This window comes from Magnolia sinica, chromosome 15 (genome assembly GCF_029962835.1).
Source record: "Magnolia sinica isolate HGM2019 chromosome 15, MsV1, whole genome shotgun sequence".
In the NCBI taxonomy this organism is placed as follows: Eukaryota; Viridiplantae; Streptophyta; class Magnoliopsida; order Magnoliales; family Magnoliaceae; genus Magnolia; species Magnolia sinica.
This window is the reverse complement of record NC_080587.1, coordinates 29,237,302-29,263,382: the sequence shown is the minus strand read 5'-3', so window position 1 is coordinate 29,263,382 and position 26,081 is coordinate 29,237,302. Positions and strand designations below refer to the sequence as shown.

At 41.0% G+C, this 26,081-nt stretch overlaps 1 protein-coding gene across 2 annotated transcripts in view; it reads left to right on the top strand.

Moving 5' to 3' along the window:
* Positions 1–25,287, top strand: part of LOC131226702 (protein MOR1) — a 75,068-nt gene extending 49,781 nt beyond the window's left edge. The window contains exons 27-54 of one of the 2 annotated variants that reach the window (XM_058222339.1): positions 7,307–7,431; positions 7,530–7,640; positions 7,725–7,874; positions 7,966–8,040; positions 8,143–8,224; positions 8,318–8,442; positions 8,517–8,618; positions 8,706–8,780; positions 8,914–9,009; positions 9,092–9,193; positions 9,268–9,369; positions 9,683–9,865; positions 9,942–10,053; positions 13,746–13,822; positions 13,896–13,975; positions 21,511–21,576; positions 21,705–21,831; positions 21,997–22,113; positions 22,266–22,343; positions 22,453–22,611; positions 22,706–22,864; positions 23,161–23,258; positions 23,381–23,537; positions 23,620–23,736; positions 23,933–24,028; positions 24,265–24,336; positions 24,456–24,726; positions 24,796–25,287. In XM_058222339.1, coding sequence (XP_058078322.1) covers positions 7,307–7,431; positions 7,530–7,640; positions 7,725–7,874; positions 7,966–8,040; positions 8,143–8,224; positions 8,318–8,442; positions 8,517–8,618; positions 8,706–8,780; positions 8,914–9,009; positions 9,092–9,193; positions 9,268–9,369; positions 9,683–9,865; positions 9,942–10,053; positions 13,746–13,822; positions 13,896–13,975; positions 21,511–21,576; positions 21,705–21,831; positions 21,997–22,113; positions 22,266–22,343; positions 22,453–22,611; positions 22,706–22,864; positions 23,161–23,258; positions 23,381–23,537; positions 23,620–23,736; positions 23,933–24,028; positions 24,265–24,336; positions 24,456–24,726; positions 24,796–25,076 — 3,395 coding nt within the window. In that variant the 3' untranslated portion in view covers positions 25,077–25,287. Of the gene's footprint in view, positions 1–7,306; positions 7,432–7,529; positions 7,641–7,724; positions 7,875–7,965; positions 8,041–8,142; positions 8,225–8,317; positions 8,443–8,516; positions 8,619–8,705; positions 8,781–8,913; positions 9,010–9,091; positions 9,194–9,267; positions 9,370–9,682; positions 9,866–9,941; positions 10,054–13,745; positions 13,823–13,895; positions 13,976–21,510; positions 21,577–21,704; positions 21,832–21,996; positions 22,114–22,265; positions 22,344–22,452; positions 22,612–22,705; positions 22,865–23,131; positions 23,259–23,380; positions 23,538–23,619; positions 23,737–23,932; positions 24,029–24,264; positions 24,337–24,455; positions 24,727–24,795 lie in introns of those variants that run through there. The other variant, XM_058222340.1, reaches the window with a different exon arrangement.
* Positions 25,288–26,081: the final 794 nt, after the last annotated feature.

Below are 26,081 nucleotides of genomic sequence, written 5' to 3'. Positions count from 1 at the left end.
GTAAAAAGAAAAGTTTTGTTAAGAGGTTCTACTTTCTTGCTGTATAAAAATTTAGCATACATGTCTGGATGTAATGGACATACCTATTGCTCTATCAGAGCTGTTAATGAAAATAAATGTAGAGAAATAGAAAAAATAGAAAATAAATGTGAAAATGATCATAAGAATGGATTTGAGACCATGGTTGGATTTACTACTATCATGCGCTTAGAAATGATTGGAACAATTTTTATTGTAAAAAGAAAAGTTTTGTTAAGAGGTTCTACTTTCTTGCCGTCTTCGAATTGTGAATATGGAGCAACAAACAGGTTCTCCTTCAGAAGGACAACTAAGGAACTCATGAAATCAATCTGTCTCCCACACCATTTTTATGTGACAAAAACACAACCAAAATAAGGGTTTGAAAATGACACTGTTAACATACTCGTTTAGACAATTGTTTTAAAACTCTATGACTCGAATCAAAACTTGACCAAGTGATGACGACGAAGCCGAAGAACATCAACGCGACCTCGAAGGAGAGATTCAGAATCGACGATCACCAAGCATCAACATCCACGACGACAGTAGGTAGAGGCAAAACTATCAGGGTTAGAACGCGTGGCAATGTGGACACCACCACTGACGAAGAAATCATGGAATCGGATGAGCAAGGAGGACACGGATGGAAACATGTATCCTATTCGAAACGTACCCACTCAGCTACAACTCCAGCGGAAAGGAAGAGTTCTTATCCAACCCTATTCGTTAGGGGATACCCGGCAGGTTGGTTGCCTATCAATATTTCTAGAGTGTTCGGGCGTGCAGGGGCGGTTATGGACGTAGTCATGCCGAGAGATAAAGAAAGCGGCGTCTATAGGGGCTTCGCGAATGAGCTCGGAGACGGAGCTCGCCAGAGTGGTCGAAATGCTACATGGAGTGAAATATGCAGGAGTTCCGATGCTGGTTCAACGCGCGAGATTCGGACCAAAATTTCCGGATCAACTAGAAGGGTCGCCACTTTTGGTTCTCCCAAAGTTCCACCAAGCCAAAACCCAGCCTCTCAGTCCATGCGTACGGACGGTCAATCCTTCAGAGACGTCCTCAAGCAAAAACTGTCCTCCATTGATCAACGTCATTCTCATTCCAAATCTGATAAAGAAGACAGTGCCTCTCCCACGCCTAAAGGAGAGGAAACCAACGTAGGAGAAAGAAAACACACCCTCTTTATCAGCCAGGAGACTTTTAATCGAGCAAAAGCGGAACTATCGAAGATGTTGGTGATTATCACAAAAGGTGGATCTTCACTCTCGCAAGTCAAAGACTGGATCAAGGAGTGTACCGGTTTCCACCCTGGAAACTACATCATCAAACCTATAGGATTTAACAACCTGTAGGTCAAGGTATGCTCGGGGATTAACCCGGATATGTTATCCATGGCAGGACATTTACATTCTGAAGGCCCGGTCGCTAAAGTTATGCTTTGGGAGGATTATTCCATTTTTGGGATGGAGAATTTGTGGGTCCTTATTTGGGGTATTCCCATGGAACTCTGGTACGACGAGTTCTTTATTTCGGTTGTTTCCTATATTGGTTCCCTCCTGGAGTTGGACCCGAAGACGAAACTCGGGGAGGAGTTAGGTGTTATCAGAGTCCGAGTGAGAAGGAAGAAGGGATCTCCCCTTCCTCCCCACTTGACAGTGGAGGTAAACAACCGACAAATATTTCTTCCAGTTCAGAGAGAAATGCCCGATATTGTCTACCGTAGATGGGGAGACTTATGGAGGGCAAAAGAAGCTTTTTCTCCGGCTCCATTCCAAGTGCCATAGACGCAGAGTAGTGAAGGAGTACGCGCTCCGTCCTCCAACGGACTACCGGCCAACGGTTCTGTCAACGTTCCTGTCTCCATCGTCAATCGAGCTTCCATTCATGCCGTCGACGAGCCACGTGGCTCAATTGCTATTGAACCGTCGTCGCGTCTTGACAAAGCAGTGCATAGATCATAGAGAAGCCATCCCTTCGATTTGGAGAAGCCTCCGTGTGGCATCTCTCCTGCCTCGTCACATCGAGAAACAGGTCTCCTCATTAATCATCTGACGAAGGAGACCATGTGGGCGTCGCACCAACAGCCACCTCTCCTCTTGCATCGATACTCCCATTCCCGCCCGCGCTCGGACGGTTCTCGATATCTGGGGAATCGACGCGTGACATATCCCAGCAATGATGGCTCTCCCTCTCGACTCCTGGCCCCTTATCTTGACCGTTCGATTTCTAAGGCTTTGGAGATCCGATAAGTAGGTTCTCGCGCGTCCGGTCCGGATCCAAGTCGGGTCCACAGTTCCCCATCCTACCACCGTCCGCTAGCCTACCCCGTTCCCGATACCCAATCTCCCCCTCATATCCCTAAAACCTTATCCCTCCCTGATATCAAACACCCCTCAGCTATAACCCAGTCCTTACTAAACTCCAACAGCCTCCACCTCCCAACGATACACCCATCCCTCATCATGGCCGACGATGATTCTAGAATAGACGATCTCAACAGCCGATACTCCGAATCCTAATCTCAGTCATCCCACCCCTCCCCTCCGACCTTAATTCCCCACTCTTGTGACTGGGCAGATCTGGGACCCATCACTCTGTTCCAGGAAGACCTACCAGCTGATGTGATAGTTGCAGAACCTCTGCAGATGTGTGCGGACTTCCCATGCCTCCAATAGGAGGGTAAAGATTCGACCCTGACAACTGAATCAAGTAGAGAAGAAGTCTTCCAATCCATCCAAGAGAAAAAATGAATTAGAGATGCGGTGGGCTGCGTTGGTAGGTCACTTGGGCTAACGTTCGGGGACAGACTAGAGGACTACATCGCTCTCTTCCAATGTATCGAAAACAGAGGAAGACCCCTCCCTCCCCTCGTACCCCCCACAAAACATGCCCCCAGGTCCATCGACAGTCGGGAGCTCCAGAGGTTGCAACCGAGCCCAGGTTTATTGTCAACCCCCAGAGCGCGACGAGTAAGATAGGGTTCCTAGGGAAGATTGGTGACCCAATGAGAATCCTCTCTTGGAATGTCAGGGGGGTGGGTTCCAAGCAGAAGAGGTGCCTGCTCAAAGACTCTATAGGCAGATGGGATCCGGACGTTATCTGTATTTAGGAAACTAAGGTCCCCCTATTTAACGATAGACTTCTGGCCACCCTTTGGAGAGTGAAGGATGCCAAATGGGTTCCCCTCAACGCCTCAAGAAGTTCAGGTGGCATCATCCTCGCCTAGAAATCTTCTAAATGGGATCTTCTTTCCTCCTCTGTGGGATCCTTTTCCGTTTCGGTTATCTTAAAAGATAAGTCCTCAAATTTCTGTTACTTAATCTCATCAGTTCACTGTCCTAACTTGTCTTCTATTAGACCAGCTTTTTGGGTTGAGCGGACTAATATCAGACAATCCTTCTCAGGTCCGTGCTGCATTGTTGGAGACTTCAACGTCATCAGGTTCGCAGAGGAACATTCTTGGAAGAGAAGAATTACTTCAGCCATGGAAGACTTCTTTAATTAGATTCAATGTCATGAATTAGTTGATCTACCCTTGTCTGGGGCTAGATTCATCTGGGCAAATGGGCACTCGCACCCCATCCAATCCAGACTCGATAGATTCCTTCTTTCTATAGATTGGTTGGAGGCCTTCCCGTCTGCCTCCCAACTAGCCCTCCCCAGGACTACTTCAGATCACTGCCCGATCCTGTTGAGACTGGAAGGCGAAAGTTGGGGGCCGAAACCTTTCCAATTCAACTCATCCTGGATAGGTATCGACGGTTTCAATCAACGGGTAACGGAATGGTGGCCCTCATTTCAGGTCAATGGTTTCGCTGGCCTCAAACTCCTATGCAAACTTCGAATGTTAAAGGGGAAACTGAAGGAGTGGAAAGCAGCTGAACTCGGAAAGAAGGAAGCAGAAAAGGCATAATTACTTTCGGAACTCCAGCAAATAGATGTGGACGTTGAGGGCTCTCGGATGTCTTCGGTTATGCTAGGAAGACGCATTTAGATAATTCAAGATATAGCGACCAGGGCTCTGCAGGAGGAAACAACTTGGAAGCTAAAATCCAGAGTGAGATGGATTGCAGAAGGGGACAAGAACACAATTTTTCCACAACATCGCAAACATGCATGCCCGTGCTAATGCCATTTCAAGCATCACAGTCGATGGCACCAGTATAGAGGACAGACAGGAGATATCCGATCGTGCTATTCAACACTTCAGATCCCTCCTCTCCTCAGAAGGTTGGTCCAGACCGCGCCTCGATAATATCCAGTTCCAATCGCTGGATGAGATGGAAGCTAATTCTCTGGAAGCCCCTTTCTCTGAAGAAGAAATGAAACCGGCAGTTCACGAGCTAGGAAGAGATAAATTTCTAGGACCTGATGGCTTCCCAATAGTGTTTTTCCAATCTTATTGGGATATCATCTGAGCAGATATTATGGAATTTATGTTCGAATTCCACAACAGAGGTAGATTATCTAGAGGGCTAGGTGCGTCTTTTATAGCCCTTATCCCCAAGGTGCCAAGTGCTAGTTCCTTTTTAGATTTTAGACCTATCAGTCTCTAATAGGAGGCCCCTATAAGATATTAGCGAAGGTGTTATCCACTCACCTCTCTAAAGTAATGGGGAAACTCATATCGTCGAACCAGAACGCCTTCATCAGGGGCAGATAGATCGTTGATTGCGCTCTCATAGCCAACGAAGTTCTTTATTCATGCCACAAATCCGGTGAAAAGGCGGTCTTCTGTAAACTGGACATAGAAAAGGCATACGACCATGTGGAGTGGGACTTTCTGCTTTATATGCTTCGCCGCATGGGTTTTGGAGCTAGACGGAGAACTTGGATCAGTGCTTGTGTCGATTCAGGCCATTTCTCGGTTCTCCTCAACGACACTCCCACTGGATTCTTCAGCAGCTCCATAGGGCTTCATTAGGGTGATCCTCTTTTCCCCTTTGCTTTTTTTAGTCATTGGTGAGGCCTTGTCCCAAATGCTACACAGAGGACAGGAGGAAGGTATTCTCTGCGTTATTAAGATGTCGGGGGTGCACTCTCCAATTTCGCATATCCAGTTCGCTGATGACACCCTTATTCTCTTTGCGGCATCGCAGGCTTTCATCGATAATCTGCACACAACTCTGCGATGCTTCGAAGCAGTATCCGGTCTGAGAATCAACATGGCCAACTCGAAACTTTATGGAGTGAATTTGTCGGATTCAGAAACTGCTAGATACGTAGAGTCCATCAGCTGTCACTCAGCTTCTTTTCCTTCCTCCTTTGTGGGGCTCCCTCTTGCTATCGGTCTTCCCCCGAAATTGATGTGGGACAAAGTCATCGCCAAATTCCATAAATCCCTTGCTAGATGGAAATGCAAATACCTTTCGATAGGGGGCCGTCTCACTCTTATCAAGGCAGCTTTGTCCAACTTGCCCATATATTTTATGTCCCTCTTCAAATGCCCTTCTTCAGTGTTGTTGGTTATTGATAAGCTGCAACGTGACTTTATGTGGTGTGGAAAGGACAACCAGAAGAAGTTCCACCTTCTCGACTGGCAGGAAGTTTGTAAACACTACCAAGAAGGCGGCGCCGACATCAAGAACCTGAAGATCATGAACCAGGCCCTTCTTGGCAAGTGGATTTGGAGACTGGGAATGCAAGGAGGCACTCTCTGGAATTCCATCATCAAAGGAAAATATGGCTGCTTCCTTGGAGGTTTGTGGACCAGAGACTCGTTAGGGCATAGGGCCTCTCCCATTTGGAAAGGCATTCTACGTTCCAAAAAGGAATTCCTCCTCAATATCAGCTTCGAGCTAGGTAATGGTCACTCCATTCAATTCTGGGAAGACTTGTGGATAGGGGAGGAGCCACTGATGATCCGGTTCCCTAACATCTGTCGTCTGAGTCCTAAAAAAAATATTCCGGTAGCTAACTGCTTCCATATCTCTAACGCCAGTGTCGTCTGGGACGTGAAGTGTTTCAGAAATCTTCACGAATGGGGGATCTTAGAGTACGCGGAGCTTCTCCTCATCTCCAAAGATGTGCCTAACCCTTCTACTCCTGATAAGATCTTATGGGCTCGAGACAAAAGCAGCGTCTTCTCAGTTTGATCCTTCTACGCTCAGCTATCCCTCCCGCGTTCGCCTTCGAACCCAGCTGCCCCGCATATTTGGAAGTACAATGCTCCCCCCAAATACATCTGCTGTGCATGGGTAGCAGGCAAAAACAGAATTCTCATGATGGACAATCTGAAGAAAAGGGGCATATTCATTGTCAACATCTGTTTATGTTGCATGAAGGATGAGGAATCAGTGGACCACCTCTTTGTCCATTGCCCTCTCATCTCTCAGATCTGGGCTGAATTCTTCTCTCGATTCAAAATTAGCTGGTGTAATCCGATGTTCCCCTGCAATTTGCTCTCGGGTTGGCATGGAATCAAGATAGGAAAACCCATCACTCGCATTTGGAGAATGGCGATCCTCGCCATCTGGTGGTCAGTATGGGAGGAATGAAACAACAGATGTTTCAACGACAATTCTACTTCAGTCCAAGAAGTTTGGTCAAGAGCTAAATTTCTTATCTTTCAATGGGTGGGCATTGTTAACGGGCTAAAAGACTTTGATATGCTTTTTTTAGGCTGTTAGTTGTTTGCCATCTCAGCAGACTTCTTCTCTCTTTTGTACCTTTCTCTTTTTCTTTTTCTTTTTTTTCAATATAATTCCAGTTATCTGTGTTAAAAAAAAAAAACTTGACCAAGTTAACTCGACGACATTTTGAGCCGAGTCATTTGGAAACTTGCCAGTGAGAGTGACTTGTTTCCAAATTTACTGGATTCGTCTCTTTGGATTACTAACTCAGTTGACCCAATGCAGCTCCTGGTTACTTGAGATGAATCACTTGCCAGGTCAACTGTTGATTTAATAAAAGTAGAAAGAAGCCACTGAGGTGACTGAAACAAAGGTCTATAACCAACACCATGGGGTTGGTGTGGATTTGATTATTTCAGCTGTTTATATGTTTTAGTAAATATATAATTTCAAAAATGGAGATGCTAAAGATATTTTTAATTTAATTGTTTATACCGAGTCAAGCAAAGACTCACTGGGGTCTTCGAATTGACCCGACCTGGCTGGAAATTGAATCTAGTTGAGTTTTTGGGTTTTCCTAGTTGGGACAAAATTTGTACTAGTCGGATGATACCAACCCTTACTGGACAATTTTTTGAACCATAGTTGTGATTCTTTTGTGAATTTCATCAATTGCTCATTCGATCTTTAGTTTTTTACTGACTCATCAGGTGAGTTATTTGGAGCTCTTAGAGGCCGCCTATGTGATAGCAATAAAAATTTAGTGATGGCAACCTTAGCTACTATTGGTGGTATTGCATCTGCGATGGGCCCTGTGGTTGAGAAGTCAAGCAAGGTTTAAAAGTCAACTCTTAATGAAAATTTCATTTACTTTCTGATGTTTTGACTTTTGGGGGCTTGAAGCTTTGATATAATAAACTTTGCTTCTCACAGGGAATTCTGTCAGATGTTCTGAAATGTCTTGGAGACAACAAAAAGCACATGAGGGAATGCACTTTGAATGCGTTAGATTCTTGGGTTGCAGCGGTTCAGCTTGATAAGATGGTAACTTCAGATGGAAAGTTAATTTTCAAAAACTGAAACTTGATTGCTGCATATTGTCATACATGGTTATGCTGGGGTTTGTAGGTTCCATACATTACAGCTGCTTTGGCTGATGCCAAGCTTGGTGCGGAGGGGCGGAAGGACCTTTTTGATTGGTTATCAAAGCACCTTTCTAGTATAAGTGATTCATCCGATGCATTGCATCTGTTGAAGCCAACTGCTTCAGCTCTAACGGTATCCTTTAATATGCTGATGTGCTACTAGTACTAATATCTCTACAAATATAATTAACGAAGCAGTAATTTTGAAACTGTGCTTTATTTAGGACAAATCTTCAGAGGTTCGAAAAGCAGCGGAAACTTCTCTTGGTGAAATTTTGAGAGTTTGTGGACAAGAAGCAGTATGTCTTCATTGTTATTTAAATAATTCTCCTAATCTTTGAAATTTTACATTGAAGTTATGGTCATATCAATGCTAACGTTTCTTTGATCTTTTATTGTAGGTAACCAAGAATTTAAAGGATTTACGAGGACCGGCTTTGGTGCTAGTTCTGGACCGGCTAAAGCCTGATTTGGCACTTCAAGGTACCTTTTCAAATTCCTTGCATTTACAGACATCTTTTTGATATTCTGTTTTCTGAGTTGCAGCATATTGATGTACTTCTTCCATGCCTTCAGAAACTGTCGAGTCCACAAAAATGATCTCTACTGGTCTGACCTCCAAAACCAACTCAAAAGTTGGAAAACCAGGATCAAATGATGGTGATCGGATATCAAAGCATGGCAGCAGAGCTATTCCTTCGGTTTGTTTTACCTGCTTGAAACACTTTGTTTGTTGAAGCAAATTGTGTGCTAATTATTTCGTTTGTTTTGACAGAGAGGTATGCAGACAAAGGTCAGTAAGCTGGGCTCTGTCATGTCTGTTCAAGATATTGCTGTCCAATCACAGGCTTTATTCAACATCAAGGACTCAAACAAGGTACAGGATGACCAAATAATTGTTCTTGGATATTGTGTAAAAGCTTCGAAGACCTGATCCATGTCTTGGTGTTTGGTGTTTATACAGGAAGATAGGGAGAGGATGGTTGTACGAAGGCATAAATTTGAGGAGCCACGGCTGGAGCAGATCCAAGATCTTGAGGTACTAAATTCATTAAACATGCAGGCGATGGTTTCATAATTTTCTTTTTCTTTTTCTTTGGTGACTGGGGGGGTTGTCTTTTGCTTCATCCTAAAAAATAATAGTTATTTTCTTCATTTGATCCTTGCCGCAGGGTGATGTAATGAGGTATTTCAGAGAAGACCTACATAGGCGACTCCTCAGCACAGATTTCAAGAAACAAATAGATGGGCTTGAATTGTTACAGAAGGTGGCTTTTTAATATCATCACATGTTCCCTATGTTCACTTCAAAATTGAGAGATTTCTCTACTTAGTTTTTCTGTGATACAGGCTCTACCATCGAGTGGAAAGGAAATAATCGAGCTTGTTGATATACTTTTAAGGTGGTTTGTTTTGCGGTTTTGTGAATCGAACACAACATGCTTGCTAAAGGTACTGTCCATTTATGTTGTATAAATTAATTACTTGCAAACTGTGCTTATACTTATCCTGGATACACCAAACAGGTGCTGGAGTTTCTTCCTGAGCTTATTGATACTTTGAAGGATGAGGGTTATACTCTGACTGAGTCAGAAGCGTTCATATTTCTTCCTTGTTTGGTAGAGAAGGTTGTTCTCTCTAAACTTTTTTCTGACATTTGTTTTGGTGATTTCTCAGTAACTGTTGCTGCTTGCTTATTTAGATGTTTAAAATCAATGTTGTAGTTATGCTCTTCGTTTTATTTTTGATAAATATTGAGATTCTCATTTTTGCATTGTTTGTTTCAACCGTTACTTGTTTCTCTGCTATCATTTATGATAATTGAAAACATTTCTAAGATGTGGGCTTGGATTTTATCTTCACATGACCTGTTTTTGTTGTTTTCTTAGTTCAGCTACTGTTACTCATGAGTAGAATATTCTCTTTTTGTTTGTGTTGCAGTCTGGACATAACATTGAAAAAGTGCGAGAGAAAATGCGTGAACTGACAAAGCAAGTTGTTCGCATATATTCAGCATCAAAGCTTCTTCCTTATATTTTGGAGGGATTGCGCTCAAAAAATAACAGGACTAGAATAGAGTGTGTTGATCTCATTGGCTTCTTAATTGATCACCATGGACCTGAGGTGAGAACCCTTCATAATGCTTTTTCTCTATTTATTTTTTGGAGGATGCTTGACGTCCTTACTCCTTTTTCTACAGATTGGTGGGCAGTTAAAGTCTTTGCAACATGTTGCTGCATTGACTTCGGAAAGAGATGGTGAAATTAGGAAAGCTGCTCTAAACACGTTGACTACTGCTTATAAGAACCTTGGTACATAATGATCCCATATTAGATTCTCATTCACCATTTTTTTTTCAATATGATAATGTTTTATTGAGAAAGAAGGAATACACAATACATTATACACTTGTGAATTACTCTTTTGGAGGGTTGTAGACAAATGATCGCAGAAATTTAGCTTCCCCAGGCCAAAACTCCCCCAAGCACCATATCCCTGTGAATTTGTGCTTTCTATGGCATTTAAAGAGTGTAGGACAATTAGCCACTTGCTCTAAAAGCTTGAACTGTTAGAGCATGACAAATCAATCCCTTTATCTCATAGCTCAGGCTCCACATATCATGAGTTAGGACCTCGGCTGAACCCCCCTCGTGGACCCCAAATCACATGGGTACCGCCTCACACGAGCCACCCGCCTCACACGGGCTGCCCACCCCGAGCGTGCCCCTGCATCCCACAGGTAACCCCACTCGAGCCCAGTGTGAAAATGCCTTTGCATTAATCACCTCCGGTGAGGAGTCTCGAACATAAGACCGCCTGCTCTGATATCAATTTGATGTAAGACAATTAACCACTTGCTCTAAAAGCTTGAGCTGTTAGAGCATGGTGAATCAATCCCTTATCTCATAGCCTAGGCCTCACTTCTCATGGGTTAGGACCTCGATTGAACCCTCTTCGTGGGCCCCAAATCACATGGGTACCGCCTCACATGAGTCACCCGCCTCACACGAGCCATCCGCCTCACATGGGCTGCCCACCCCGAGTGTGCCCTTGCATCCCACAGGCAACCCCACTCGAGCCCGGTGTCAAATGCCCTTGCATTAAAGAGCCTCTCAATAACGGTTGGGATATTATTCTAGTGAACAAGCTCCTTTATATCAGTCCAAGGAGCCCTCATCTCCACAGCATCGGTTCAATATCACGCCCTAGAAATCTTTCATGGCTTCCCCCGACCATTCATGATGATGCCCCCAATGCCCACAGGATGTGACTTGCTGTTAGAGCAGCTGTCAAAATTAAGATTCAGCATCATTTGATTCAAATTATCGATACAAAATGTCTTTGTAGTCCATATTGAGTTCTCCATGGTCATCCTCCAAAAAATTTGAAAATCTCCATCTAGTTCTTAAATTAGTTGGCCTGCTATTTTTACACAACCAGTATGACCCTATATAGCTGACGAATTATATAATTTGCCGTTGATCATCTTCAATACCATGAACACAAGCTTCCTAGAATTTATTTCATATGCTAGAATGACAAGGAAATGGTTTACCACCTGTTCATCCATTGCCAAGTGGCTCAGAAGATGTGGGTTTACTTCGATCTTTTTAAATGTTTTGGGTTTCAGAGAAAATATTGATGATGTCATGAGTTTGGTGTGGCCCTGTTCAAATCAAGGGGAAAATTTCTTTGGAGAATGCTTCCGATGGCCTTCTGTTGGGAGTTGTGGAAAAGAGAGAAGTGGCTAAGAAGATGTGGGTTTAGATCTTTTAAATTGTCGAGGGATTTAGAGAAGATTTAGATGATATCATGAGTTGTTGAGGTGGGCCCTGTTCAAATCAAGGAAGGACTCTTTAAAGAACATTATCAATGGCCTTTTGTTCGGAGGTGTGGAAAGAGACAATTTTATCTTCAGAATGTAAGTCGGGGAAAGAATTGAAAGTAGCATTTCTCAATGGGCTGTTTACCTTTACTACAGCCACTCCACACTGCTGCTACTGTTTATCCTACTGCTGCTACTATTAGCAGCAGCAGCAGCAATCACAATGAAAGCAATGCCTCATTGTAGCTGTCAGTGCAGGGGTTGGTGGAATCTTATTCTTGATGACTCCCTTGGGAATCCCAGTTAGCGATATTTACTACTGCTGCTGCTGCTAGTGCTAGTGATCCCAATGAAAACAATGCCTTATTGCAGTTGTCAGCCTAAGGTTGATGGAGTCTGAATGTTGATAGCTCCCTTGGGAAACTCTTAGAGATATTTATCGCCGCTGTTACTGCTAGTGATCCCAATGAAAGCAATGCCTCATTGCAAATGTCAGCTTAAAGGTTGATGGAGTCTGAATGTTGATAGCTCCCTTGGGAAACTCTTAGTGATATTTATCGCCGCTGCCACCGCTGGTACTGCTTGTGATCCCAATGAAAGCAATGCCTCATTGCAGTTGTCAGCTTAAAGGTTTATAGAGTCTAAATGTCGATAGCTCCCTTGGGAACTACTCTTAGTGATATTTACCACTGCTGCTGCTGCTGCTATTAGTACCACTAGCGATCCCAATGAAAGCAATTCCTCATTGCAGGTGTCAGCCTAAGGTTGATGAAGTGTTAAGGTAGGTAGATAGCTCCCTTGGGAATCCCAGTCTTAGGGAAGGTCTGGATCATTGTAAAGAATTGTTCTAGTTGGGGGATCATGGAGGGAGATTTGTTTATTTAGTAGATTTGCACTAGAAAGTTTATTTCAAACCAATGTTGTCAAATCGCATATAATCGCATAATCCATCAGCCTGGGTTGATCGCTTATGCCGTCACATAAGCGCTTAAGCGATCGCTCAGGCTGATGGTTTTTTTTTTTTTTTTTTTTTTTTTGAAAAATTAAAAATATTGAAAAAAAATGGTAAAAAAAATCTAAAACATTAAGAAAAACTGTCTAATTATTACAAGTGATTGGATTGGGTTTATTTACCTATTTTATTGTAGTTTGACTTTTAGACCATTTATACGTTGAGTTATATTATATTATATATAACAAAACAAATTTAAACAATCAACAAGTTACACTAAGAAAAAATTAATTATTGAAAACTACAAACATAGAAATTGTATTGATAGCTTTAATCTTGATGAGTTGATGCATACAATGCAAGTTACAACTTATTACAATCTATAAGAAATTTGACTGTTGGCCATTATGCCATTGCATATTAAAGTATGCGATGGCATAATTGCATAACCATGGCATACTCTAGTATGCCATGACATACTTCCTATATGGCATATGCAGTCTGAGCCAATATATGCGATTGTGCGATCGCATAATTGCTTATGTGTTCGCACATGACAACACTGTTTCAAACCATGGAAACTCTTTTTTTAATGATACCCATCACAATCACATTTCGTTTGCCCATGTGGGTATGCTAGCCAATATCTTTGCAAATGTTTTCATCAAAAGAGGTCTTTTCTTATGTGTATTTGGACCTTTTTCCCCCTCCTTGATGTGTTTTTTTTTGAATATATACATATGTGTGTATGTGTGCGCGTGCGTTGCCCGCCTGCTCGTCTGTGTCTGTGTGTGTGGATAGGTATAGCTGAGGCAACCCAAGAAGAAAAGAAAGCAAAGAACAAAAACAAGCTATACAAAAAACAAATCAAAACAAGAAACAAAGAAACCTACAAAACAACTATAAAATTCAAGATAGAAGACAACTATACAACTCAAGACAGAAAGAAGTCCCGCTAAAGGTATAAGGAACTGCATTAGCCCAGAAGAGGGGATGACAGAACTGTCTAAAAGATAAAGACCTTGAGAGCAGTTCAATTCCTGAAAAATCTGTTCCGATGTCCTTGAATAATGTTTCTCCTTAGTTCTCAAAAATAAATTCATAAATAAAAAAGTTCTCAAAAATTTCTCTGTAGTTTTCAAAGAGAAAAAAGTTCTCAAAAATACGAATGAGCTTTACGCCAGTTATTAGTGCTTATTTTCAGCGTGACTTGTTCTTTGGTATAGGCGAAGATGTATGGAAATATGTGGGGAAGTTATCTGATGCTCAAAAAAGTATGCTGGATGATAGGTTCAAGTGGAAGGTCAGTATCTGTTGCCTTTGTGTTACTTTGGCATCAGTTGTTGCCTATATTTCATGATATGCTTCTGTGGCAGGCCCGAGAGATGGACAAGAGGAAGGAAGGAAAACCTGGGGAAGCCAGAGCAGCTTTACGGCGCTCTGTTAGAGACAATGGGTGATGATCTGCTACCTTACCAGTCTTTGTATCTTGCTCGTAGAAAGTCTTCAGATTGTGTTGTTGGTTCGTTGGTTGAAAGTTGCATCTTGATTATGCTGTTTCTTCTATTTTACTTCTGCCAGATGTTCTTCATATCTACCCATAAGTTATATAACTTCTTATTACGCTTTTACAATAGGGAACATAATATATTCTGAAGCTTCAAGAGACGTTAACTATTAAATATTGTGCAGGCACTATTTTTTATTATATTCATGTTTATCAAATTTATTGGTCCTTTATATTCTCCTGCTTTATTATCTGCTCTATGTCTAAAAGATAATTATAAAGTTCATTTGTCTGGCTTAGAGTGGTTTAGGTAAAGTATGGTAAACTTCCTAGATAATGGTACTAGTGGTGTTCAACTTTAGATCTTAACGTACCTATTTTCAAGGCATCAAAGCTAATTGCTTATAAGAAAAGGCATAACAGTTGAGCTAGTATGGAAACAACTTATGGTTTGCTGATTTTTCTTGTTAGTTCTGCATGTTTCTTTGTAAATTGGTTCCAGAACAAGTGGAGTGGAAGGCAAGAAATATAACATAAGCTTTAGAAACTTTATTCTCAATTCGCATGCTCCACGTCCTCCAGAAAACACAAAATCTTAGGAAATTCAATAAAATACAGTGCTTACTTGTGGCTTGAGAGGAATACTAGAATCTTCCAGGATAAAGCAACTTCAATCTCAAGACTGGTTAGAAATCAGATCCAAGCGTATCCATTGTGTCCATGCCAGTAAGGATTTGTGGATCTAATGCGACAATGACTTCATTTGCCAATGGGATGCAATTTTGGAGGGAAGAAATTAAAAAAAGAGGAGTGCAGCTCCTTGAAAGTACTCAGGACAGGGTGGCTGAAATTATATTTCAGTGGAAGTTTCTTTGGGTCTAGCGGATATTGAAGGCTAGGCCCACTCAACAACCGAATTGGTCTCATAACAAATGAAAATATTCAAGGAAGAATGACGGTGGAAGGAACCATGGAAGCAGGCTTTGGTGTTTGATGAAATTTGTGACTTCCTTGTTATTTTGATGTGTAGTTTGTGGTTGTGGACTTGTTGGCTAAATCGGAGCTTTTAGAAATTACTTTGTAAAGTTTCTCTCTTTCTTTTATAAATTGACCATTTCCAAAAAAAATTGTATAATTTTTTAAAAAACCAAAAAAGGAAAGAAAAACATGAAAGAGGTTGGCATGAAGAGTCAAAGCCTTCGCTTGGATATTTCAATCTCACTCTTGATAATCTCCAGTGTTCGACATCTGTTCTGTTTTATCATTTAATTCACGTGTTGGGAGGTGGAGTTGATTGACCATCGGTTCCTTCAATCTTTCCATTACTTATTATTAAAGAATCATTTCTTTCTGCTTTTTAAAGTTTGACTTAGCTGTATAAAGTGATTTAGAGAGAGAAGAACCAAATTGAAGAAGAAATATTTAGAGGGGAAAGAATGATTAGTCAGCCAAGGTGGAGGACGAATCCTTTATATTAGACAAATTATAAAAGGACAAATGAACCCTAGAAGAAGCAATGTTATTGGAATACCAAAACAACATAAGTATAACACCTATAACATTCCCCTCATCATGGTGCATAAACATCATTCATGCCCAACTTGTCAAGTATTTCCAAAAAATCTTATCTTTTCGTCTTACAACTTCAGCGAGGGTATCAACGAGTTGTTTGGTAGAGGAAACATAGGAGATGCAGATTATCTTGGGCATCACCTTCTCCTGGATGATATAACTATCCACTTCTACGTGTGTAGTTTTCTTGTGAGCCATTGCATTTTCTAATATGTGAATAGCCCCTCCTTGTCGCCATATAACATTCATTGTGAGTTTGTGTGGGCTGTATGGTGGATGTTTTTTTATCTTTTCAATATCCCTTTGGTGATGCCTAGTTCAATTGGGCCTTCATGCCTGATTTAGCAAGAGGGATGTCATCGTCCAAAAGGGAAGATGATATCAAGGCTTTCCTCGCTGGCAGGCTTGTGGTCAATATGGGAAGAACACGACAACAGAATGTTTCATAATTCAGCTGCTCTGCCTGTTGGGTGTGCTAGAGGACTAAAGATTAGATTGATTGGGCGGACAAAGTTGTTGCGTGTCTTTGAAAGTTGTTCTTTTGAGATCTTTCACTCCAGCTGGGGAGTTGATTTGTTATTGTATCATGATCAGTGATCCCTCATCATGATTTTCTTTTCTAATTTTTCATTTACTGTGGTCTTTGCATAAAATCTCAGGTATCCCTTTCCATAAAAACTAATAATAATAACGAAATAAAAAAGAAAGAAGAAAAAAAAGGTAAGAAAAAAGCAGCAGAGTTTTATAGAAATGATTGGTAGGTAATTGGGCTGGATTCAAATTGATGATAAATTGGAGATGCTAAAAACTAAGCTAAACGACTGAAGGAAGATCGATTTTGGGAAAGGAGAGCAGAAAAAGGAAGAGCTCGTAACTGCAGTTGAACAAATTGATTGGTTAGAGGAGATGGGCCAATTGGTGAAGGACAAAACGGTAGTACCAAATATTGCCAAGGAGAATTACAAAGTAGATATCAACAGGCTGTGCTTGAGGAGGGAGACAAAAATACATCCTTTTTCCACAAGATTGCTAATCGTCAGAGGAGATTGAATCATATCCAAAAGTTGCCCATTTAGGGCTCATAAGTGGAAGATCATCATTGAGTTAAAAGAGACCCATGTCTGCTTTGTCGACACTATAATTATCTGTGGTGCCTCTCATGCAGATTGAAGGGACTGATGTTGGGCATAAAGTTCAGGTAATGAATTGGAGGGATGTGCAGAAGCCGAAAAGATATTAAATTGGGATTTGTACAAAAGAATTGGACACTCCTTTTTAAATGATGGTAGAGGTGGTGGGAAGATTTGGCTTTCTTATGGAGGGATGTTATTCGCAAGAAGTACAAGGATGTAAGAGATTTCATCAAAATCCAGTGGATATTTGTTTCTCATGGGAGGAAATGCATGAGGGTTCTTGCAAGGAAGCTTTCGATCTCAAGGCTTCCAATCCTGAGGTCAGCATTGTTCTCCTTTCAGAGGCAAGAGTCAGGGATAGTTCGAGGGTCTCAAGATATTTGAGAAGAAGTGCGTCTAGTTTTCAAGATGAGAGGGAGCTGGATGGAGATTTCATCAAAGAATATGTCTCTCAACGCGAAAGGCATCGAAAAGGGGCAGTTGGGTTAGATCTAGAAGTGGCTAAAGATAAAGGAAGAGAGGGAGGTTACAGTTGGGGATGCGGATGACAGAGTTTGGATCTCGGCGGGAAAAAGGTCGAAAAAGTAGAGGTTGGGTATCGAATAGAAAGAGTATTCTTGTTACTTCCCTAAATCTAGTGTTGGTAATCCATGATCACTATACACCAAATTTTGGTTGACAGCCTCCGCAGAACTCCGATTTTTGGGACTTCCAACTATCACATACTAAGTCCCATAAGTGGGGCTCCACAAGGAGCATTTCTAAAAGTAAAGACGACAAACACGTATCATTTCTCAAAATTTCATCATATTCAACATATGTTACTGTGTACAACTGAGCACATCAAGGCAAAACCAAAACATAAACCATGTCATATTTACCATACCTAATGTACATATTCAGGGTATTACAAAAAATATGTACACTGATATGTACAAAACAAAAAGAATAACTGGGGTTTGTAGTCTCTACTCCCGCAGCTCCCTACTCTCACCTGTAAAAAAAAAAAAAAAAAATAGAAAGGAAAGCTTGAGCTACTAAGCCCAGTGAGTGCGTGTGCAATGAAAATGCATGTTTCATGTCATGCTCATATAATGCACAGGCCTGCTGGACCGATAATAATAAAATAAAGATACAATGCATTATGCCACTTTTTATGTTCCAAATCATTTTTATATACAGAGGTGGGACTTTTACCCACTTGTAACATACATATTCTTTCAACATTTCCACAACTTTCCACATTTTCCAATTGGATCACCAAGGTCTGAAACAGAGGTGGGACTCGCATATGATTGCTACCCACTTGTATATACTTTTTCCACCATGGTCAACGACAGAGGTGGGACTACATAGTTCACGAGCCGAACTAGTCTAACCCACTTGTGTTGAACCTCACTATCTGCCTAACAGCGAGAAGTCATAAGTCGCCTGGCAAAACGATAGCGGACAATTTACGAGCTCGTCACACACAACCTATCTTTGCTTGCACATAAGCAGGTCAGGTCAAACCTCTCAACCAATCGACGCGCGTCAGTGGGAGTTGTTGTCTACTTTGGTATTTCAGCATTCCAGCGCTCTGTTCTTCCACCCGGTCTAGGCATTAGTTACTCCCAATGGTACCAATCGGGGTTTAGGGACTTTCACCCACAGACCCTCTAATCATGTCCTGTTGAATTACAGATTTTCCTGTGTGGTGTCCAACTCAAGTCATAACAAAGTATGTTTCATCACATTGACAATCACTGTATGCATGAGTCCACAGACAATCACAATATATCATGTTTTTCAAGGGAAACATAGGATGACCTTCCTCATGTGGTCTCCTCATGAATTTAAGTTTTTCATAGGGTAGACACATGGTGTGTCGCAACACAACCCACTATGATCACCATACCATGATTCATATCAGTTACTCTCAAACATACAATGATACAACAACTACGAACCATGCATATGATATGCACATGACTTAAGCAATCTAAATCCAATCCGAGATTCATTTCCTCCATAAGACTTCATACGACAAGTATGCATTTTCTCAAGAGTTAACTACATCAAAAGGAGGAAGGATAGCTCTTTCAAACATTTTGTCAAACAGGTAGCGGGGGAAAAAGTCTGGGCCACACGAATAGGGTTTTCAAGGAAAATCCAGCAATAACTTACTCCAACTAAATTAGCTATAACTTAATCCAACTAAATCAGAGAATCTATCAATAGGGTTTTCAAGGGGATTTCAAGGAGATTTCCAACTAAACCATAAAATTCAGCAATAGGGTTTTCAAGGGGATTTAAACCATAAAATTCAGCAATAGGGTTTTCAAGGAAAACCCAACGCACATATATGCATGCTCCTAATCTATGCACTCACCTGTAACTATCAGAGGATTGGCTCTCAAACTCAGTTTCTATTTTCTTTTCTTCTTCTTCTTCTCAACTTCAAACTCAACAAGAAAGAGAATGCTAGAAATGGGTTGTTGGAAGAGGGTTTTTATGTTTATGGACTTAAAACTGGTTTTAAAATTAGTTTTTGTCTAAAAAGAAGGTTTGGGAGGTGTTTTGTGATGTTTATGAGAGGTGTAAGCTTATGGTAACAATATAACAATGTTATTTAAGTAATTTGAACTAAAGTATTCCAAGGATTTTAAAAACATCGAGGTTATTTGAGTTATTTTATCAAAATATACATATGCATATCTATTCATAACTTACAATCAGGGTGTCCTATTGACATGCCGTTTTCGCCAGTAACTCCATAACTCGACTACGGTCACAACGGTTAGGCTCTTGGACCTAACGGATTTTGAAAACTCGATGATGGGACTCCGCCAGATAAAATAAGAACATAATTGTCATTTCTCAGATTGTTTAATTTTAAGTCCGTATATTAAAATTCGGACATCGGGTTGAAATACGACTTGCGGCTCTATAACAGAACAACATTATGATCAAGTCAAAACATTCTCGGGGCTAATGGACCTACAGCCAACGGCTATCCAGTGTACGAACCAGATTTCGGGGCCTTGGGTCTTACAATTCTAAGGGAACTTCCCACCATCTTTGTGGAAAGTTTTCCAGAAGAGTGAATGGATGTGAATTTCTTCAGAGTTTTTGGGCATTTTAGAGTGGTCAGGGAAGTTTTTATCCTTGGAGTGAAAGGATTCTCAGTCATAAGGGGATTTTCATTTGTAAGGACAAGCTCAGAGGAGGAGGCCGCTGCGGCCATTAATGGTTTAAGAGGCAATAGATTCAATGGACATGAAATTTGTCTTCAGAAGGCTCTCTATGGCCCTGCAAAGGTGAATAACGAAGGTCAACCTCAAAAGGGAGACAACTCTTGAGTCGCATCTGGTGCGAGGCCTCAGTCTCATTTGCCTCTAGGATCAGGTGCTGCTAAAGGGAAGAAAAGGCAGAAGCGTATGACTTTCAAGGAAGCAGTGATGGGTTTGGTTTTGGAGGGTAGCAAGTCAGAGAATTCCCCCGTCCATGTCTCTTTAAAACCATCTCAAGATAAAATCCAATGGATCCAATCTATGTTCTTGAAGTCAGGTCATGAGGTGAGGTTTCACCCCTTGGTGGTGGAAAAAGCTTGGAAGTAACCAGAATGGAGCTTGGGAATCGGTCGGGGCGGGTCTCGGAGTTGTTTAATAGGGCTAAATGTAATGTTATGGAATGGGTGATTGTATCCAAGGTGGTTGATCATTTCCCTGATGGTTGGCTAGAGTTGCAATTTCTTTTATTTTGTGTACATGTGTAAAGACGCAAACAATGTGGCAGATAAGCTCGCTTGCACAATAAACGAGCCTCACTCCTTATCCATCAATTGTGCTGCTTTTGTAATGTTTCTTCATCTGTAGAAATAAATTCTGCCGCTATTCAAAATAAATAAATAAAAGGAAAAGGAAAAGAAAAAAGAAAAAAATGGCTTTTTGCTGACTGTTGGGGATCAATGATTCTATCAAAGGGTAGTTAACAGCTTCTCATCAAGTGCTTTGCTTTTCTTTCTTTTTTTTCCCTTCTTCCTTGAGGCCATTAATTGTGGAGAATGATTCTTGAAATTGCAAGGAATGAGTTTACAATTAAGTGAGTGGGATAATGAGATTTCTGACTCTCTTGTGTAGTGATAAGTCTGTCATGACTATTGAATGGTTGCTCTTTCATAGTCCTATCTGTGGAAGTTTTATTCACAAGTTAAAGAAGATTCACATGAAGTGGACTGGGAATCCTCTTTGTGGGACACGTTCAAGCATGAGAACACCTGTACAAGTTCCAGCCTGTTCATGAGGTGAACCTGACTGCCATCCTCTAGCGCAGGACGAGGCTGATCCACTCATCAGGTGGTCTGCACTTGTACATCTAATGTGGACCATCAGTGAACTTATTTCTTACAGTATTGCTTGGTATGATGTAATACTATTACATCTTGTGTGCCATCTCCGACCTATGTTCTCGTTGTTCTTGTTCACTTTAACCAAGTCATTAGAAATAACTCTCCTTTTAATCGATCTATTTATCTACACACATGTATATATATTTGATCATATAATCAGTGCGGTTTTTGTATTACTCTCCAAGTAAACTGATGCAACTAGGAGCACCATAACTTATGGTGCTCTGAGAGGAAATCAGCTTTATCTTTCTGTTGTGCTTAAGTTTATATTTTGTTGCTACTGTTTTTATGAATGTGGACATATTTATAAATTATGTGATTTCATGTAACATTATATTATATACTAATTATTCTTGCTCTTTGCTCATACTTTGACCTTGGATCTCTAGATTAGATGTTGCAGAACAAAGTGGAGAAGTTATATCACGGTCCTTGCCTGGACCTGTCTTGACAAGGTATTTGGTGATTATTCAACGACCTCTATGTTTTGAAGAAATGTAATTGTTTTTTAGTATGCTTTCTTTCATGATATGGATACCCTTATTTTCTAATGTTGTTGTTTGATGCAAATATTTGCCAATAGGGAAAGCAGTGGGCATTTTGAGTCTCATATTGATAGGCATCTCTTAAACCGGCCACCAGTTGTTGCAAATGGCCCTGCAGACTGGAGTGAAGCTTTGGATGTTATTTCCTTGGGTTCTCCTGAGCAGGTTGTATACTTGATTTATTCCTTTTAGATTCTTCTTTTTTTCTTTCCAATATTCGTCTTTTGTTGCATGAGTGAGAAAAAAATTATATTACGCCTCTCAAGTGTTCTCTTAATTGTTCATGTGAAGAAGTTGAACACAATTTCTTCCTATTTTTATTTGGTGCAGTCAGTTGAAGGCATGAAAGTTGTTTGTCATGAGCTGACCACTACTGATCCTGAGAGCAGTGCGATGGATGATCTTGTCAAGGATGCAGATAGGCTAGTTGCATGTCTTGCAAGCAAGGTAAATAAATATCTTCTATTCTCCTCATTGGTATCCAAAGTTAAAAATATTGTCAGAAAACGGTACGTTTTGTGTGATACGTACCGTTTTCAATACTAGGAGACGTGGTTTCAATACCAGACAATACCATTTCTAAGCATTTTCTTTTAAAGGTGGCCAATACCTTCGACTTCTGTCTTGCTGGAGCTTCTTCAAGGTCATGTAAATATGTTCTGAACACACTCATGCAGGTAGGCCTTCCATCCAGCTATTGAGTAGTTATCTGCTTGAAAGATGAATAAGTTGTGCTGGAAGTCTGTTTCTTAGATGATTTTTAATATTGATTCTTTTCTGCGGCAGACATTTCAAATCAAAAGGCTTGCTCATTCGGTAAAAGAGAGTACCCTTGACACCCTCATCACCGAGCTTCTGCTTTGGCTTCTTGATGAAAGGGTTCAGCAGATGGATGATGGCAGCCAACTTTTGAAAGCACTTAATGTTTTAATGCTCAAGATTCTGGTTGGTTTTTTCTCTTTCTTTGAGCTACGTTTAGTTGTTTCCTCTTTCAGGCAAGGTCACTAATAACTCTTCATCCTGATTCTGGTGTACCCAGGATAATGCTGAACGCACATCATCATTTGTTGTTCTGATCAATCTCTTGCGGCCATTAGACCCTTCAAGATGGCCATCACCAGCTTCAGTTGAGAACTTTTCAACCAGGAATCAGAAGTTCTCAGATCTAGTTGTCAAATGCCTTATCAAACTGACAAAGGTAAATTTCATCTTTTATGCCTTGGATCTTATATGATAATAGACTATTACATGGCACCTGTTGGAGTTTTGTGCTCTCATTGCTGGTCCCTAGCCTGGAGCCTTCATCATGAATCCTGACAATATGACATTACAAACTCATGCTAGGGCGTATTTATGGCCCTTGATAGAGTGGTGGAACAGGACTTGTGTAGCCAACCCCAATTATCTGGGATAAGGCTTAGCTGATGATGATGATCTTATGTAGGTATCATGATTTTTTGTTCAGAAGTGTGAATACATCCTAAATGTCACCAGGTTCTTCAGAGTACAGTATTTGATGTGGATCTTGACCGTATTCTTCAAAGCATTCACGTGTATCTACAAGAATTAGGGATGGATGAAATTCGGAGAAGGTATCTTTTTCATATAGCTGGTTATTTATGCAAACATCTTTCTATCCTTGGCCTTCTTTTGTTAGCTTTAGGGATATTGATTTCCATTTTCAGTAGCCTGACATAATATGGAATATCGCCAGAGCTGGAGCTGATGACAAACCATTGAGAATGGTTAAAACTGTTCTACATGAACTTGTTAAGCTTCGCGGGACAGCAATAAAGGGCCATCTCTCCATGGTTCCTATAGATACAGAACCTCAACCCATTATACTTGCCTACATCGACCTTAATCTGCAGGTAATTTCAAACTCAAGCAGACTTGATTTGATGACTACATCATGAATCAACCCACTTTTTTTTCCCCTGTTATGTCTACCAGACTCTTGCAGCAGCTAGAATGTTGACCCCGTCTGGCCCAGTTGGCCAAACTCACTGGGGTGATTCTGCTTCCAATAGTCCATCGCCTGCAACACATTCTGCAGATGCACAGCTGAAGGTACATACTTTATCAATACTTAAAATTCTTTGGCCAGGTTGATTCTGTCCTGTTTATTGTAAGCTTCATTCTCATTTTGTTGTCTTGCATTTGCAAGTTAAATTTTGAAGATCATTAGCCTTTTTTTTTTTTCTTTTTCTTTTTTCTTTTTGCTATTGACTGGTAATATTTATGTTGCGGCTTCACATAACAACAGCAAGAACTTGCTGCGGTGTTCAAGAAAATCGGTGACAAGCAGACTTGCTCCATTGGTCTATATGAACTCTATCGGATCACCCAATTATACCCAAAGGTAACACATGCATGTGTGGCAGGTGTGTTTTGTGGTGTTTTTGAGATTCTTTACTCGTTTATTCATTTGGGATTGTTACAGTCTAGAAAGGGAGAACTATTTCTCAGTTTTAGGGTGGCTGTTTTCTTCTTTTTTTTTTTTTTTTCCCTTTTTGCTTTTCAGTACATTTATGTAGAAGCTGGCGCACTAAGTATGAGTTAATGTGCCAAACATCTTTTCATTTTATGTTGTTACAGATTGATATATCTGCTCAGCTTCAGAATGCAAGTGAGGCATTTCGCACATATATAAGAGATGGGCTAGCACAGGTTAGGAGAGACCTCTTGCTTAGTTCCATGCTTACCCTCCTGGGGGTATGGAAGAGCGTATGGAATAATGAATGCATTTTGCCACTGGAGTTTATTTTTTGTTATTGGTGTGCATGTAGATGGAGAAAAATGTGGCTGCTGGCAAGGCACCTTCAAGCCTGCCGATGTCAACCCCTCCCCCTGTTGCTCTTGCACTTTCTTCTCCGAAACTCTCCCCTGTACATACAAAATCATCATTAAATTCAAAGCCCGAGCTTGGAAAATCAAATGTGCCATCATCATTTCCTGATGATAACGACGTAGGTGTAGTCTCTCTAAGAAGCATCAGTAATCAGTCGGATATGAGGCAACACTCCGTGGAGGATTGGAATGATAGATATTCATCTGGAGGTTCTCTCTCTCTCTCTCTCTCTCTCTCTCTCTCTCTCTCTCTATCTTTGACAGTGAAACTGGGAACAGCTACTGCAGTGACTGCGGGGACATTGGACGCAATCCGGGAGCGAATGAAAAGCATTCAGGCTGCAGCAGCTGCAGGAAACACAGAGAGCGGAAACCGGCCATTAACATCCGTGAATGGTAACATAATGCACGGACTGCATAGTCAGCTACCCCATGGATTGGATCATGCTGATGATGAAGTTGCAGCACAGACAGGTGTTCTTCCCATGGATGAGAAGGCACTTTCAGGTCTTCAAGCCCGAATGGAGAGGCTTAAAAGTGGGTCCATTGAACCCCTGTAGAGTGACTTGTTTATGCCCAGCTTTCACATGGTACTATTGTACAATTGAAAGAGCAAGATTACAGTAGCCAAAGTTGAACATAGAGATTTGGGTTCTCACCCATCTTGTGGGTGGGTGTGGTTGCCGTATTCGGCTTTCAATCACTCTTTTTGTTTGCTAATGAAGTTGATTTGTATTATTTATGGGCAATGGCATTCCCAATTTCTGAGTTTCTCCAGCCCCACCCACCTAACAACCGGCAACCACAAACTGTGTTACTGTTTGAGCAACGCATGCCCATTGCCACTTGCAAACACGGTGAAAATGTACTATTAGCTGTCCGTTTTCTGCTCCAGCATGATCAGTGATTTTTTTAAATGGCAGCTTTGGGAACCTTTTTGCGCATTGACATTTCCAAACATGGTGAAAATGTACTATTAGCTGTCTGATTTCTGCTCCAGCTTTATCCCACCCCAGTTTCTTGAACATTTTCCCGGTAATTTTATTCCCAAGTTCCAGTTTAATTTTCTGCAGTTTGCGTTCGCTTTAAAAGTCGATCCCAGCCTTTTCTTCTCCCAAATTGTGGAATTACATGATGCTCTGGTTGCATGACACATGATATTTGGGTGCATCGAAATTGTACGCATAGAATATATTAACTCAAATTAAACTGACTAAATTGTGCTACCGACTGTCAGTCTAAAAATCAGATTGGTTGAATAATCCTAATCCTCCGAATTGTGGACATGCCTTCTGAAATTAAGGCAATTGGAAAATTTTCATTTTTTTACTATCATCAATTTCTAGCAATCTCATATTTAGCTAATAAGAGAACTTCGGTCCATGATACATTGAAAATGGTACCCATAATTAGGATGGTGTAGTTTCAATGTCATATTTAGCTAATAAGAGAACTTCGGTCCATGATACGTTGAAAATGGTACCCATAATTAGGATGGTGTAGTTTCAATTACTTTTATGGTACAAGAAGACACTTGTACCATAAAGTATTTTTTTTACTGTTCA